The 16,980-nt window shown below is 36.0% G+C and overlaps 1 protein-coding gene and 1 pseudogene across 1 annotated transcript in view; both read left to right on the forward strand.

Annotated features, from left to right (window-relative positions):
* The window catches only part of HDAC9 (histone deacetylase 9), a 912,954-nt gene that overhangs the window by 615,698 nt on the left and 280,276 nt on the right, over positions 1 to 16,980 (forward strand). The window contains exon 15 of the mRNA XM_029929772.1: positions 7,216 to 7,393. Within this exon, the coding sequence (XP_029785632.1) occupies positions 7,216 to 7,393 (178 nt within the window). The remainder of the gene's footprint in view (positions 1 to 7,215; positions 7,394 to 16,980) is intronic.
* On the forward strand, positions 13,657 to 15,606 carry LOC115304032 (annotated as a pseudogene).

The raw sequence follows: 16,980 nt of genomic DNA on the forward strand, positions 1-16,980 counted from the left end.
TTCTAGGTTTAAATTTGTTTTCCTATTAATCTTTCATATTATTTTTTATGTACCTTTCTATATTTTCCCCCTGAAGTCTGTTTTCAACATGGCTCCACAAGGCTTTTCCTCCTCTTCTGCCTCCTTCTTTCTTTTTCTATGTTTTTCATTAGTAGTTTTTATATGTCTTCATAGAACCTTCTAATTTAACCTTGCTCTGCCAAAGAAGAGAGCCTATCTTTTAAATTCAGTTTCACTGTCTTCATCTTTTAACTGGTAGATTGAGTACCTTCACATCAACTGTGTTTAGTAATAAAGAGGGGTTTGTTTTTTAGCATCTCGTTTTGTGAATTATAGCTGTTCAGCTATATTTATTTAAATTCCAGTTAGTTAACATATGGTCTAGTATTGTTTCAGGTATACAATATAGCAATTCAACACTTCCCCACACTACCTGGTACTCATTAGAGCAAGTACACTCCTTCTTTAAAAATAAAATTTTAAGTTTATTTATTTTTGAGAGAGACAGAGCGAGTCAGGGAGGACAGAGAGAGAGAGAATCCCAAGCAGGCTCCATACTGTTAGTGTGGAGCTTGAGGTGGGGCTCGAATCCATGAACCATATCATGACCTGAGCTGAAACCAAGAGTTGAATGCTTAACTGACTAAGCCATCCAGATGCCTTTTTTTTTAAATTTTCTTTTTTTAATGTTTATTTATTTTTGAGAGAGAGAGAGAGAGAGAGAGAAAACAGGGGAGGGTCAGAGAGAGAGGGAGGTACAGAATCTGAAGCAGGTTCTAGGCTCTGAGCTAGCTGTCAGCACAGAGCCTGTTGTAGAGCTCGAACCCACCAACCATGAGATCATGACCTGAGCCGAAGTCGGACGCTCAACCGACTGAGCCACCCAGGCACCCCGCCTTTTTTTTAAGTTTATTTATTTTGAGAGAGAGTGAGAGAGAGAAGGAAGGGCAGAGAGAGAGGGAAAGAGAAAGAATCCCAAGCAGACTCCACACGGTCAGCACAGAGCCTGGTGCAGGGCTCAAACCGATCATGAGATCATGACCTGAGCCCAAATCAAGAGTTGGAAGCTTAACTGACTGAGGCACCCAGGTACCCCACAGAAATCCCCGTTATCCATTTTACCCATGTAAAATGTATCCTTTTGAATTAGTATTTTTATATTCTTTGGGTAAATACCTAGTAGTGCAATTGCTGGATCATAGGGTAGTTCTGTTTTTAACTTTTTGAGGAAACTCCATATTGTTCTCTAGAGCAGCTGCACCAGGTTGCATTCCCACCCACAATGCAAGAGGGTTCCCTTCTCTTTTCCAAAATTCTTTATATACTTTAAAGTTATACATCATTTTTGTTTATTTAAGCGACTTTTAAATTATTAACATGCATGCTTCGTTTTAAAAAGACTAAAGTTAACCAGTATTTATACACCCATCCTGAATAATACAAAGACTTAAGAACATGCAAATTTCCACCAGCCCTTGGCATTTTACAAGATAAATTCTAGGGATATTTACGATTCTAATTTTCTGAAAAACAAGATTTCTGAAGTTCAAAACACTGTGAAACCAAAAATTCAACTTGTTGATAATGCCAAAAAATAAGGAACATATATTCTTTAAAGAAATGGCTTTGGAAATCGAATTTTATTACCTTTTAAAAGATTATTTTCCCATGATCTTTTTACTTTTAGGTCATATCTTTTAATAGACTAATTCAAATAATTCTGATTATTTCAGTGCTTATTTCAAAGATTAAACACTTAAATTCTTATTTCTGTATTTGTTCTTGCTGAATTGCATAATAATATTGATTATAGCACATAATGAGCAGCCACCCGCATGTCTGGAAGCAAATGTTACTATCCAGGACAAAGTGAAAACCCTGAAGCCATATAGGTCCCTGAGCAATGACAACAAGAACACAAAACAAAAGCAAACAGTAACATAACTAAAAATTACAAAAAAACATAGAATGTTTTCATTGCTTCTGCCCAAGGGCTTTATTACCTCATAATCTCCATTAGCAAGCCACCTCCAAATAAATATTTTACTCTAAGAATATTATCCTTGTCATACAGAGAACTTCAAGACCTTTTCTTACCCACTTTCAAATAGACAGTAATGCCTGTCTCCCATATTTAGAAAGCCCTGGGCCTCAGTGGCATTGATGTCTTATTAAGCATTACTGAAGAATTTATAAAATAGATGCATGGTAACTCTTCTGTGAAAGTAATTTATAGTTTTTATCAGTGGGAGGAGACTGATGATGTTCAGGCATAGTGGCCTTAGACCACGTAACTTCATAAAAGAAAAGACTGTCTCACAGATCTTACTAACCTGAGAGAATTTCTTAGAATGACAGTCTGGCAAAGTAACCATTCAAAACCAAATTACCAGTTAAATCACCTGAAAAAAGAAGGTATGCTTAAGAAATAGCCTGAAGATAGTATATTTAAAAGCTATTTTAACCAAAAGGCTTTTTTGAGGGGGAGAGGGTATTATTTATATAATGGACATGACAGATTTTTCAGTGCAGCTCAATAAAGTTTAATTTGGTTATCCATCTGATTTTTAAGAGCAGTAGGTTTTGTGTTCTTCAGCATTTTATTTTTCTGATAATGCGACAGAGAAACGTTCAGTTTGTACTTACTTAAAAGTATGGAGAATAACCATGGACAAAATTATCTCATTAAAATTGCTGATAGGAAAAAAAAAAAGGTTTAGTGAAACACATCAGTCAATTCCAGCTACAACACAAAAATACTACTGAGGTGTGCCTGGGTAGCTCGGTCAGTTTGCCATTTGACTTCAGATCATGATCTCATGGGTTTGTGAGTTCCAGCCCCATATCCGGTTCCACTCTAACCTGCTTGGGATTCTCTCTTTCTCCCTCTCTTCCCCCTCCCCTGCTCATTCTCTCTCTCAGAATAAATAAAATTAAAAAAAAAAAAGCTATCTCAGTTTTCAGCCTTAAGCAGAAAGCTTTTCATTGCTGAGGAGTAAGATACATCTGAAATAGAAGAGGCTTAGTCCTCTTTAGTCCTTTTTTGGTAGAAGGTTCAAAAATACTTGACCTATGTCTGCCCTTATGTCCAAGTTTTGACTGTTTATTTTTAAAACCATTTACCATTTTTTCTTAATGACAGTTTTAGTATGGGTGATACATAGAAAGTTTGAAAACCTCATAAAATTACAAAGGAAAAATAATTCTCAAATCACTCATTTCCTTCATTATCTCTTGGCTCCAACCCTAAATGATTTCATAGTATTGTCCTTTGATAATTGTTTAGTCTGGTCTCTATTTTCTCATATTTTTCACTAGCCATTTTTTTTTTGTTTTTCTATGTTATGATTGCTTAGAATATGCTTTCTTGTTTTATCTCATCCTTCTAGTGTGATCTTAAGGATGGCTATGTATCTCCTTCCTATTTATTTACTCGTAGATTTATTAACACTGGCTGCATCTGAAACACTGCAGTGGAATATCTGAATCAATAGGCAAAGATTTCATCCTTATGGAACTTACCAACTGGGGATAAGTGCTTGAATATGGAATGTTAACACACAAGATCAGGAGCCGTGGTTAATTTACTTCCGTGTCTACACAGCCCAGCATGGGATTTCTTTCCTTTCGCATGTACAGTAGATATTGGATGAACACTTATATGTGACAAATAACTACTATTGAACAAGTAATTATTTGTCTCTTATCTATATTGCCATATTCCTAATAGTAGAGATTGGATAAGTAGGATTTTGCGTACTTGATTGTGAAGTTATATATTAAGATATAACATTCGTTTCATGTTTATGACTTAGCAAACTATTATTCAGTTATCTCAAAGCGTTCCTGTGAATCTCAAATAAGCAATAAATATATTTTATTTAAATTTCTTAACGTTGATTTAATTTTTGAGAGAGAGAGAGGGAGACACAGAATCCAAAGCAGGCCCCAGGCTCCCAGCTGACAGCTGAGCTGTCAGCACATACTCTGATGCAGGGCTTGAACCCATGAACCATGAGATGGTGACCTGACCCGACATCATATGTTTAATTGTCTGAGCCACCTAGGCACCCCTAAATATACTTTATTTAAAAAGAAGGAATGCAGTGAGATTATTTATATGGAGGTCTTACATTATTGATTCTTTCATTAAGAGAAAAAAAACCAGTAACCTCAGTCATCTAAAACATGGTATATTATTGGCCTTTAACTTCCAAATACATTGCATATTTTCAATGCACAGATAATTATTTGGATTCAAGAAAGCATATGAACAAGATATACAGTGCAGCAGAATATAAGTACATAGATAAGTTAGATCTAATCCATAGTTCAAAATACTTTCAGTACTATACATGCAGTAATAATTTCTTTCTCTCACACACAGTGGAGCAAGAGCTTGTTCTCACTCTTTACCTGGCTAATTTAACTTACCCTTCACATCTTAAATTAAACATCACATTTCTAGATGGAAGTTCCCTCAACCTCTATATCAGATTTTTCTTTACATTTTTTATGGCACTCTGAATTTATCCTATACAGCACTCATTATATTTATAATTACATTATACTCAGAAATATTTATCTGTATCCTGACTAGGCAATGAACCTTCAAAAGGCTCAACACACCGTCAAAGTGTCTGGCACACAGTATAAACTCAGTAAGTGGTTATTGTATGCAGTAAGTCTAATATATAAAAGTTGATGGCAGGGAGAAGGAGAAAGAAAGACAAAGTGTATTGGGAATGTAATGGAAAGTGAAAGTACATTTAATATGGGAGCTTAAAAAGGTTCTCCGCAAAATTACAACTTCTTAGAGGATGTGCATGATTGCTGAATGTGCAGCTTCATAGAAACACCCAGAGGGATGATCCACAAAAGATTGGTGGAACACAAATGACCAGGGCCACTGTATCTGTGGACACTGTAGACTCTGAGCCCAGAGTCCATGACATTTTAAGGTGCCCAGAAAATGTTTTAAATTTTAATTTTTAATAAAAAATTAATATAATATATAAAAATCCAGTGTATGCCAATGTAAGCATAGAATATAATTTTTAATAATTTTTTTTGGAGGCAGGAACCCAAAACTGGCAATAGTGCCCAGGGCTCATGACAGTCCAAATGCAGCCCTCGGAATGAGATTTGTTATACAGTAGATAGGATTTGGTCTAGAACTTGGAAAGGGAACAGATGACCTAACGGTGAGAATGCAGGTTGGCCTCAGGTCAAAGAGAGCCCAAAAGCCAGGTTGGAGAAGTTGTTTAAACTTTAGTTTCCTTCAGAGATTTTGTGTCAATTTCTTGCTTACAGGAGCGCTTTAGGAAGAGAATTCTTACAGAAAGAAATAGGATGGGTTGTCTTAGAAACAGGGTGATCGATCAAGGGCCTTCTGCATTAGGTTAGATGAGGGGTAAAGACATTATAGGAGGAAGAGACAGAGGGATGGATATTATAGACATTCAGGTTTATATGTTCACTCATGCATTTTAGATCATATGCAGAAAAGCCCCTCTTCCCAGTAGAAAATTCCCCAAGTCATGATTATATATCTGCATTTCCTCTGATGATAAATTCCATCTGAGGAGGGACTGTGTCAAACTTACTTTGTATCCTCAGGGCATTGTAGATGGAAGCATGCAAGAAAACAAGAATGTTAGACTTCTGTCGCAGTGTTAAAACTATTATAACTAGAACTAGGTCCTGACCAAGCCATCCTTATCATCACAGTCAGTGCCCAAAGCCTGAGCATGTGACAGATGACTTCCAATTGATTGATGATTCAGTTATTCTGCTGTTGTATCCAACAGTAACAATATATACAAATCCATTAATTACCACTTACTTTAAAGTTAATTTTAAATGATTATTAATTTTTTAAAAGTTGGGCAGTCTTTGGCTGTTGTCTATAATTATATATTCATAAGCATAATTTATATACTTATATGTGGCTTTAACTCATACACAGAGAAAGTTATAATGACATAAAACCATACAGTGTGCATTGGGTGCAGTTATGTTGTATGTAGATTTGTTAGCTTTCTACGTAGGCAATTTGAACACTTAGGATATTATAAGACTTGTCCTAGAAACAAAGTATCACAAATAATGGGCTCTCGTACCTAACCTAATAGGAAGGATAAGGCAAATCCTTAATAACAAAAGGTGATGTTTGCCTCAAGTCTGGAAAGAGTAAATGCTAGCCAGGTAGATCAAAGCAGAAATGCATGTAAAATTTTAAAATTATAGGAATTAGTCTTATACTTAAAATACTTTATTAACCTTTTGGCCTATCAGTTTCTACGGGTTGTGATAACCATCTTATGTATCACTGTCCAGTCACTTTCCATGTTTGTTCAGAATACAGAAAAGGAAAGAAGCATAAAAAGCAGTGCAAGAGTTGGGAATTCCCTGATTTTGAAGAAGAAGAAGAAGTATATTCATTATGTAATATTGATAGTTAAATCACCTGTCTGTCTGTGTTTTAGAGGTAGACTATTTTGGAGACAGATATATGGACTAAATAAATCTTCCAGGAATTCCAAACTTTGGCTTTTGATTTGATAACTTAAGTATGAAAAATGTTAACATTGTTAAATCACTGAGATTATACTTAATACTCTTTAAAAAAACAAAACCTTTATCGTATAGAGATTAAACCTTTCAACCTATGAAAAATTTCATTGCTCTATATATAGACTGAAAGCTATTAAAATATAGCCATTTAACTGGTAATTTTAGGCTCCCATAAACTTTATTACCAATATTACTGAGTAAATTCAAGATAGAATTTTCAGAATTGAGCCTTATTGGCAGTTTGAAAACAGCTGCATTGTTCTCCCACTTTGTGTTGCAACAATTCTGGAACTTTATTCAAATGTTGTTATCAAGATGGGAAATGAGTCTAAGTCGATGTTCCTTTTGAGGTTAAAGGTCTGTTTCTTTCAATCAGTTCAAATTGACAGGCCTCCTGCCATCACCTCCTCCTTAGCCAGGCAGACAGGCCCTGCCAGTCAGTGTGAAAACATCTGTGGAATGAATTTATTGACTACATCTTGTTTTTTCTCTCCCTTTCTCTATTTTTTTTTCTTTTTCCTTCACACCGTTTATTATGTCTCTGACCTGATGAACTTAATTTGTTTACACGTCATTCTCAGTGTCTCCCTCAATGCTTGTCTCATGTTTCTTTTTACTGTGCTCTTTTCTTGGCAACAGCCCTTCCTGGAGCCCCAGCACACACGTGCGCTCTCAGTGCGCCAAGCTCAGCTGGCTGTGGTTGGCATGGATGGATTAGAGAAACATCGTCTTGTCTCCAGGACTCATTCCTCCCCTGCTGCCTCCATTTCACCTCATCCAGAAATGGACTGCCCCCTCCAGCCTGGCTCTGCAACTGGTAGGAATCCCTGAAGACTCTCCCTGATAGGCAGGCTAACTGCACCGTTCTTGTGGGATTAAGCAATTTAAATGCTTTGAATAACTCCAATAGCAGAACACTCATTTTAACCCAATGCAACCCAAATTTTATGAGGTTATATTGGCCACAAGACAAACAGCACATCTGATAAATCTTGGGCTTAGTATTAATAGCCTCATAAATTGTTATCATTCAAGGGCCTGGAAAACATATCAACAGGTGCATGGGTCCCTTTTGGAAAGAAAATCCCTACAACATTCTTTAGCAATGTTCCTCAGTCTCTTTGTCTTAGTAGTCCTGGCCCCTAGGAAATTTATGATGCTTGGCTTTATTTGACTCTAAAGAGTGCCTCTCCCCAAGTTTGTTTTTCATATTGTTTTGTTTGTTTCTATGTTTTCTTCTGACTTGCCATTTAGATGTCTCCTGGGAGACAGTGGTGCCAAGGCAAACCTTGCTTAATGCTGCGTACGTTAGTTCCATCTCCATTTATTATGGCACCTCTGGGTGGGCTATTTGACCAATCTCTTCTGGTGCCTACAGCTGTGTTATTTTAGAACCTGGCTACAGAGGAAAACAAACCAGATAATTCCAAGGTCAGAAGAAGGTCAAGTCTGAAACATACACAAAAAAGGGGTGCTATTCCCTCTCCAAAGGAACTATGCTGTTAATATCCATGTGGATAAGTACTCCTTTCTGTCTTCACAAGAATGGGTCCATAAGATGTCCATGTTCTCAAACTTGTGGCTGATCAACTGAAATAGAGAATAGCCCTAAAGGGCTCATAACTTGGATGCAGCATGGGAGAATTCATGTGTACCTTGTCTCAAAGACTCTCACAGGTTATCTGATTTATTTTTGAATCAATTTTCAAGATTCAGAACTTGTTTTTGTGGCTTCATTGGCTTTTGTGCTTGAAAAAGTTAAAACGCTTTTTCTAAAATCACATTCCCAAGCCTTGATATCATCTTTATTGAAAAATCAATGAATGGAATGGCCAAGTTATTTAACTTTGATGGACATCTTTAATAAGTATGCAGAGGAACTATTTTTCTACGGTGTTATACCATAGGCCAACATTCCATACTAGGAGGTATGGTAGGTTAGGGTATATTTCTATATTTCTTGCACCACATTAGCTACTGCCTCAGACCCCTCTGTTTCTTAGAACATAGCAGACCTGCCCTGACATCCCAGGCACCCCAGGACTGTAGCCCAGTGTCAGCAGAATCTGCTTGGTTAAGTTGTGCCTGCTTCTGTCCTTGGTCTTTAGAGAATTTTTGGTCAAAACCAAGTATGTCATGTAAAGGAATACTATTTGTAGCTATTCAGATTTCAGATTGGTAGCCTTCAAGAATTATATTCTTCTAAATTCTTTTTCTAGATTTTTTCTCTAATTTAGCCAAAAGTTTTCAGAAAACACAGAGCAATCAGTGTTCATCCTATCATACTGACAATTCTATTCACTCAAAATTATTTCCTTAACTTAAAAGTGAACTTCATTATACAGTTTTGTGGTGCTGTTCCCACAGCATTTTGTTGTCTACTACTGAAATCCTCTTGATTGAGTTTCTTTTCTTGGTTAAGAGCGGTGACTCTTTCCTGACATGCTTTGGTTTCCTCTGCTTTTATATGTTCCTTCCATCTGAATAAAGCAAGATCTCTGAATATTAGAATGATACTACAAGTTTGAGAAAACGGTGTTGCCAAATAGACGGGGTTGGAGGCCTTAGAAGAATCCAGGTGAAAGGTAGACTATAACACTACTAATATAAACATGACAGACAGCCTAATCATTCAAACCGAAGACTGCATCATTTCAGATGATTAGTTTCTTTCTTATAATGTCAGCAGCACCAACAGGGAAATGAGCTTAAAATTATTTTCATATTTAATGGACTTATTGAAGCACACTTCTTGCCTAAATGATTATATAAACATTTTTTAAAAAAAACATGATTTTATATTTAATATACATTCAGTAAATTTTAATTGAGTCAACAAACATTAATTTGCTTAATATATATATAATATATGTACATACAGTCATAAACACTTAGGATTAATCAAATTTGAAAATACTGAAAGTGAATGTTGCTTTGTAATCATTGTTCTGGTTAAAGGATGACTAAGTAGGGCACATCCTTCGGCTGAGCGTTGGACTTTGTCTTGAGTTGTGATCTCAGGGTTCATGAGTTCGAGCCCCACGTGGAGCTCTGTGCTGACAGATTGGAGCCTGGAGCCTTCTTCAGATTCTGTGCGTCCTGTTCTCTCTGTCCCTCTGCCACCAGTTACTCTTTCTCAGTCTCTCTCAAAAATAAATAAAAAAACATTAAAAGGAAAAGAATGACTAAGTGATTTTAACATTATGTACTTTGGTAGAGAAAAACTTTATTTACTCACTTGATCTTAAAAATGTTTCATCCTAACATTTAAATTCTTAAAATGGCTCAATAATTTTTTTAAATATACACAAAATATGTTATTTACATATAGGCTAAGAGCCCCTCCATTGCCATTAGGATTAAAAATACATCTTTGGTTGGTAACTTTCATTTAGTGCTTTTCCAAATCCACAGGACATGAAATGCACCATCTTTACTCTGCTATTCCACATATTGTGTAATCTAAATTACCCCTGTAACCTCCATTCTCTTTGAGAATCTTTGAGATGTACATGATATCAAAATTCATTTTAGTATTTTTTAAATTTTTTAAAAATTTGTTTCATATTTATTTATTTTTGAGAGAGAGAGATACAGAGCACAAGCAGGGGAGGTGCAGAAAGAGAGGGAGACTCAGAATCTGAAGCAGGCACCAGATATGAACTGTCAGCACAGACCCTGTCCCAGGACTTGACCTCATGAACCACGAGATCATGACCTGAGCCAAAGTCAGATGCTTAACCGACTGAGCCACCAATGCACCCTTCATGTTAGTATTTCTAATTATCTTGGTTTTGAGGTGAACGATTTTCATTTGTAGCATGTTTGAAAAGTATGTTTAAGCACTGAATTTCTTTCTTTTGATTTTTAATTATCTTTTATAGATAAATTTAAAAAAAAATCAAAAGTGACGTTCAAGTATATTCCTTGGGAACATTTAGGCTTTTTTCAGAAGAAAGGTACACAATCTCACATGCTCAGTAGTTGTTCCACTAAAAGGTAAAGAGGAGAAAATAAATACATGTAAAGATAGGTGATTTACCTAAATCTGTTCTGTAAGCGTTGTACTTTTTGCTATAACTAAAAAGTTATTTAATACTTAACTCACATAACTTTCAAGGCACACCCTTCAAACTTTCACCTTCCATGTGGATTCTTAACAGCCAGATAGAGCAGCCACATCCCCCACTTTTTGAAAAGAACAAATCAGTGTTTCAAGCAGAAAATGTTATCTGAGTTCAGTCAGTTGTTGTAGGATGAAGCCTTCAGACTATTTACTCTGAGGATTTTAATGGACCAAGAAATGGATTAATATGTGGCCACTACGTAGTGATCCTGCAGAATGACTGAGTACGGTTGTTTCTCGGATGGGCAAGAAGAGCATGAGCTAATGATAGTGAGGAATGTGCTGTATCACCCACTTGCCACATATTCATTCAAATGGATTTTATGTTATATTGGAATATGAGTAATAATACTCATTTTTTATAATATTCCATTTAAAGAGTGGAGGGTTTTGTTCTGTCTGAAGCCAAGGCATATCATTTATATAACTTCTGAAAATTAAGCAAAGGGCAGTGTATTTTATTTTCTTTACCATAGTCCTCTCTTCTGCTCAGATCTTCCCAATAGAGATAAGGCTTGGCCATGGCTGACAACAGGGCTTTGAAAGTATAAGGTATTATTGTACCAAATGAGATTCGCTGAAACAAAGATGTAATGGCAAATGAATTTGATTGGCTTTATCTTCCTTATTATCTAGGACAATTTAAGGTGTTTCTCTCAGTGCTAGGCTGCTTTACATAATTTGTGAGGCAATTCTTTTTTTGTAATATTATCTTTTTAGTCAGTGTCTAGTGTGAATAGAATCATAGTACTCAAACTAAATCAACATTGTGAAAGCCATTAAAAATAAGTAAGTTAAAAGAATTTTTCAACTGATGTTTAGTGGGTGAAACAGCATGATGGAAAGTGAAATACATTTGAATATTTCAGTGTGAGAATAGCAACACTGGCTGGCTGGCCTGCCTTTCTTCCTTCCTCCTCTTCCTCCTCTTCCTCCTCTTCCTCCTCTTCCTCCTCTTCTTCCTCTGTCCCTCTGTCCCTCTGTCCCTCTTTCCCTCCCTCTCTTTCTTCCTTTTCTTTTAATAAAAGACCAAGTCAGGCTAATTCCTCCTTCAAGTTTTAGTTTATGTTATTTCCTTCAGGAAGCCTTGCTTGGTCAGCTAAATCTGAATTAAATCTATTCTGATCCCTCATAACAAACTGGATTTCCCCCCAAATATTACACTTATTTATTTCAGGCATTGTGTTCCAATAGGCTCTCCATGAGGAAAGAGAATGTGTTTTATAGAAACTATAAGTTTTATAGAAAACTATAAAGGAGAATCATTATTCCATCATTCAGAGGTAGCCATAAGTAAAATATGGATTTGTTTTCAGTATATTTTCCTCTTCCTATGTGGCTCTGTTTAATAGCAGAATAAATAAAATGTATATGTATGTTTGTGTTCATATTTGTGTGCATGTGTGTATTTGTGAGCATATGTGTATGTGCATACTTGTGTGTATGTGTGTGTGTGTGTGTGTGTGTGTGTGTGTGTGTGTGTGTGGTTTAAAACCTTTAGAGCAACTTCTGTTAACTACCTGTATCAGAATGGAGAGATTAATTTCCTTTGGGAGAAGAGTCTACTTTGAGATTAACGTCCTCAAACATATGCACTTGGAATATCTCCTGAAAAACATCTTCAAAAGTTTGCTCATCTAAACCTCACTGAAGATGATAAAAATGCTATCTTGTTTATTTAGCAGATTAACTAAACTTGATCACATATATTATTAATCATAATGTATATCATAGCATATATATTTACATGTATATATAGCACCTACATACATATTTATATTTTTCTTAATTTTTAATTTTTTTAACTTTTTATGCCTGACACTGTCATCCTATTACCTTCACACATACTTGGACATAGACTTAATGGGACACATGTTTTCTGTCTGAAAAGTCTGAAAATAGGGCCAAATGCTCAAGCTTTTGGACAGTTTCTGTTTAGCATTGATGAGAAGTCTGAATTCATACTAGTATACGTTCTTTTGTGGGCAGCCTGTTTATTCTTTCCTGTAGCCTTATAGTATTCTTTATTTTATTAATTTAAAAAACCCAAATTATCTTTAAGATGAGCATTTGCAGTTACATGCTCATGTATAGGTCTCTTTCTAGTTATGAAAAAGTTCTTCAATTCTTCATATTATTCTGTTACTCTGAATTCTTCCTTGAGGGAAATCGCAACTTTCTGTTCAGCTTCCTTTTCTCTGACTTCCATATTTTCTGCTCATTGTGTACATCTCTAAGGTTATATTCAGTAGTACTGATTTAGTTTCCTAAAATTTAAATTCCTCTTTTGTTACCTCCAGGTGAGATTTTAATTTTGCTACTATTTATTGTGTTTTTTTTCTCTCTTTACCCATCTTTCCTTTTATTCAATTATTTAGCCTGATCTTTCCTTTTAGCTTTTAGCTTCTATTTTATAGGGCCAGTGTCTTTTAACATTTGGGGAAAGTTTCTAAGCTTTTATTTTGGCTCCTGTAGTAGATCATCATCACTGACCTAACTGGTAGGAATGATGTTTCCTTGAGAGTTTCTGTAGTATATTCTCATAGGCTCTGGGTTTTGTTTATTTGTTTTGGTTGGTTGGTTGGTTTTGGCTCACTCATTCTTTTTTTAATCATTTATTTTTGAGAGAGAGAAAGAGAGAGGGAGGGAGATAAAATAAGTGAAGGAGGGGCAGGGAGAGAGAGGGAGACACAGAATCCAAAGCAGGCTCTAGTCTCCAGGCTGTTAGCACAGAGCCTGACATGCAGCTCGAACCCACCAACAGAACCTACCAACCATGAGATCATGACCTGAGCTGAAGTTGGATGTTTAACTGACTGATTCATCCAGGCATCTCTGCTCACTCATTCTTGAGTATAGAGAAGTCTTTCTAGCTATTTGTCAGCAGGAGTAGTGAATTCTGTTTGACTTCACTTTTTGCCAACTTTCATGCTGGTTGAATCTCCTTTTTGACTATGCTGTTAAATGGCAATAACAGTTCAATTTCTGAGTTTCAACAGACTACCATACAGTTAGAAGGCCTAAGGTGGGATTTCTTCTATTTCCTTTTTAGCTATCTGATACTCTGATAAGATGATTTACATTTATAAATCTTAAAAATTCTTTTAAATCTACTCAGAGGCACAATTTAGTAAATTTTAAACATTTATATTTAGTTATTTCAATTGTTTGCTGGACCAATCACATTTCACACTTAATTAAAAATTGCACTATCTCATACTTTAAGCCTTATTGTTAAAAATATTATTACAAGTATTTAGGTGTTAGCATATAAAAAGTACAGTAGATATAGAAATAAAAACATAATAAGCCTATGGATAGACTAGAATTATGAATAGAAAGTATTATAGCTGCTGTAGGTATGAAGTGGAAGAAATTAGAAATGGCCTTTGCTTCAAGATAACCATTTTTATCCATTTTAGTAATTCTACTCATTTCAGGTCTTTTTTTTTTTTTCTATCCCCATATTTTTTTTTCCTTACCATACAGTTAAAAAAAACCCATGTCCTATAACTATATTTATACATGCCTCATCTTAACTACTAGATCACAAATTAAATGTAATAAAACGAAATTGTTGGCACCTGAGGTTCAAATGGCCAGTGGGTCAAAGTCAGAATAGTAGTCATGGCCCTGGAGGTGGCAAGAAGGATGACAAGGATAAGAAAAAGAGCTATGAACCTCCTGTACCAACTAAAGTGGGGAAAAAGGAAACAAAGGGACCAGATGCCACCAGTAGGCTGCCACAGGTGACACTTCACACTCAGTGCCAGTTAAAATTATTGAAGTTAGAGAGCATTGAATACTCTTCCCCTGGAGGAAGAATTCATTGGAAATCAGCAATAAATGAAGCCTTAAGAAGAAAATAAAGAAGGGGAAAGATCAAAGATGGATGATTTGAGGGGGGCCCCAATGTCAGTAGGAACCTTGGAAAAGATCATTGATGACAATTACTCCATCAAATCTGCATCTGTGGGATCAGAACACTACATCAGCATTCTTTCCTTTGTAGATAAGGAACTGCTGGAACTAGGCTGCTTGGTCCTACTCAGCTATAAGGCACATACTGTCATAGGCGTGCTCACGTATGAGATGGATCCCTTGGTCACAGTGATGAAGGTAGAAAAGACCCCTCAGGCAACCTTTGATGATATTGGGGGGTTGGACAAACAAGTCCAGGAAATTAAAGAATATGTGGTTTCCTCTCACTCATCTGAAATATTATGAAGAGATAGGTACAAACCCCTCACAGGGGTCATTCTCTGTGGTCCATTTGATACAGATAAAACCTTATTAGTCAAAGCAAACTAAATCTCAGCTACTTCCTTGAGAATGGTTGGCTCTCAACTTATTCAGAAGTACCTAAGTGATGGGCACAAACTCATTAGGTAATTGTTTCAAGTTCCTGAGAAACATGCACTCTCCATTGTTTTTATTGATGAAATTGATCCCACTGGAACAAAGAATTATGATTCAAATTACAATGGTGGAAGGGAAATTCAATGAACAGTGTTGGAACTGTCAAACAATCTGGATGGATTTGATTCAGGGGATGACATGAAAGTTATCATGGCTACAAACTGAATAGAAACTTTGGATCCAGCACTTATCAGACCAGGCCTCATTGACATGAAGATTGAATTCCCCCTGCCCAAACAAAAGACTAAAATGCACATCTTTCAGATGCACACAAGTAGGATGACACTCGCAGGTGCTGTAACCCTGGAAGACTTGATTATGGCTAAAGATGATGTCTCTGGTGCTGACATCAGCACAAACTATACAGAAGCTGGTCTGATGGCCTTGAGAGAATGAAAAGTGATAGTAACAAAGACTTCAAAACATCTAAAGAAAATGCTCTTTATAAAAAATAAGAGGGCAACTCTGAGGGGCTTAACCTCTAGCTGACTGTATTCGCCTTCAATGAAATGGTAGAGAGTTGTCCTAACACCTCAGAGTGATGAGGTTGGGGACCCATCTTCCAGTTTATTTTTTTAGCAGAACCTCTTGTGTACGTTTTGGAGTGTGATATGTAGGATGCCTACTGGGCTGTCTTCTATCTGTTGGTTCTAGAAAGTGCTCTCTCCCCAATAAAGTGTGCTTCTATAAGAGAGAGAGAAGGAAAGAAATTGGTGGCATCTGGATCATAATACACATTCAATGACTATTTATTGCATGTACATCTTTCAGAGAAGCTATCATGCAGTATATTTTTGTATCATGATGGATTTCAGTCCTTTGGCCCTGCAAGATACTTAATATTATGTTGCAGAGCAGATACCCTGAGAAGGTGTAAAACCTCAGGCAGTTGCCAGAAAAGCAATATAAAGTTGAAAGTTAAGAACTCGAAATCAAGATCAAGAGTTTTAGTTGAACTAAAGTTCAGTTCTAGACTGAACTTTCTTGATAGACCAAAGAAGACTCAACCTAACAGTGTCCTATGAAACTAGGTATAAACCTGAAGACAAGAATGGATTCTATGGCTAATGACTTAACTACATGTAACAATTAACAAAAGGGAAAGATACACAGTAGGTGCTTCAAATACGTATTTAATAAAGCTGAAAGAGAAAGTACAGGGCTCAAGCATATCTAGAAATGCAGGTAAAAACTTTATATTAAGATTCCTTTGTGTATTTTCCCAAATCCTAATTTTGACTCTTGTCCCATTGATCAAGAGAGAGATTGATCCATTGGCTTATGCTGCAAATCATAACCAGTTTGGCAGAAAGGGTCAAAGTAAAGTAGAATTCCATATGAATCCCAAAGAGAGGGGCACGCTTATTCCTCACCCTATAAGTCTTTGTTTCTGAAATAAAGGAAAAAAGAGAGGAAAGGAATGGAGATGAAGGATGAGGCTAAAGTCTCACCTTCTCCTCTACCTGTTAACACCTCATTGCTACATCATTAAGATAAATAAGTGGAGGTTTAGAGTTCCAAACTTTTATTTATTTCCCCTTAAATTTAAATGTCTTTCCAAGAGCTCCTGGACTTTTATTATAATCTCCAGATACTTGGCAATAACTTCCGTCTGCCATAGCCTGTTTTAAAATATTTTTGTTGCAGCAGTTTATGGAGAAAATGTTAAAAGAGGAGCAGTAATGTGGAGCTAATGTTAGATATGTCAAGAAATGAAATCGTCAAAAAAATTAAGCAACTTAATGATTAGAATCTCTAGTCTTAAAAAATATGTTTTCAAAAAGAGATGCTATATTTTGTATGTCTGTTATCATTAACATGTCTTCTATATAGTATGAAACTGTAGTTGAAAATGTATT

This window comes from Suricata suricatta, chromosome 2 (genome assembly GCF_006229205.1).
Source record: "Suricata suricatta isolate VVHF042 chromosome 2, meerkat_22Aug2017_6uvM2_HiC, whole genome shotgun sequence".
NCBI lineage: Eukaryota > Metazoa > Chordata > Mammalia > Carnivora > Herpestidae > Suricata > Suricata suricatta.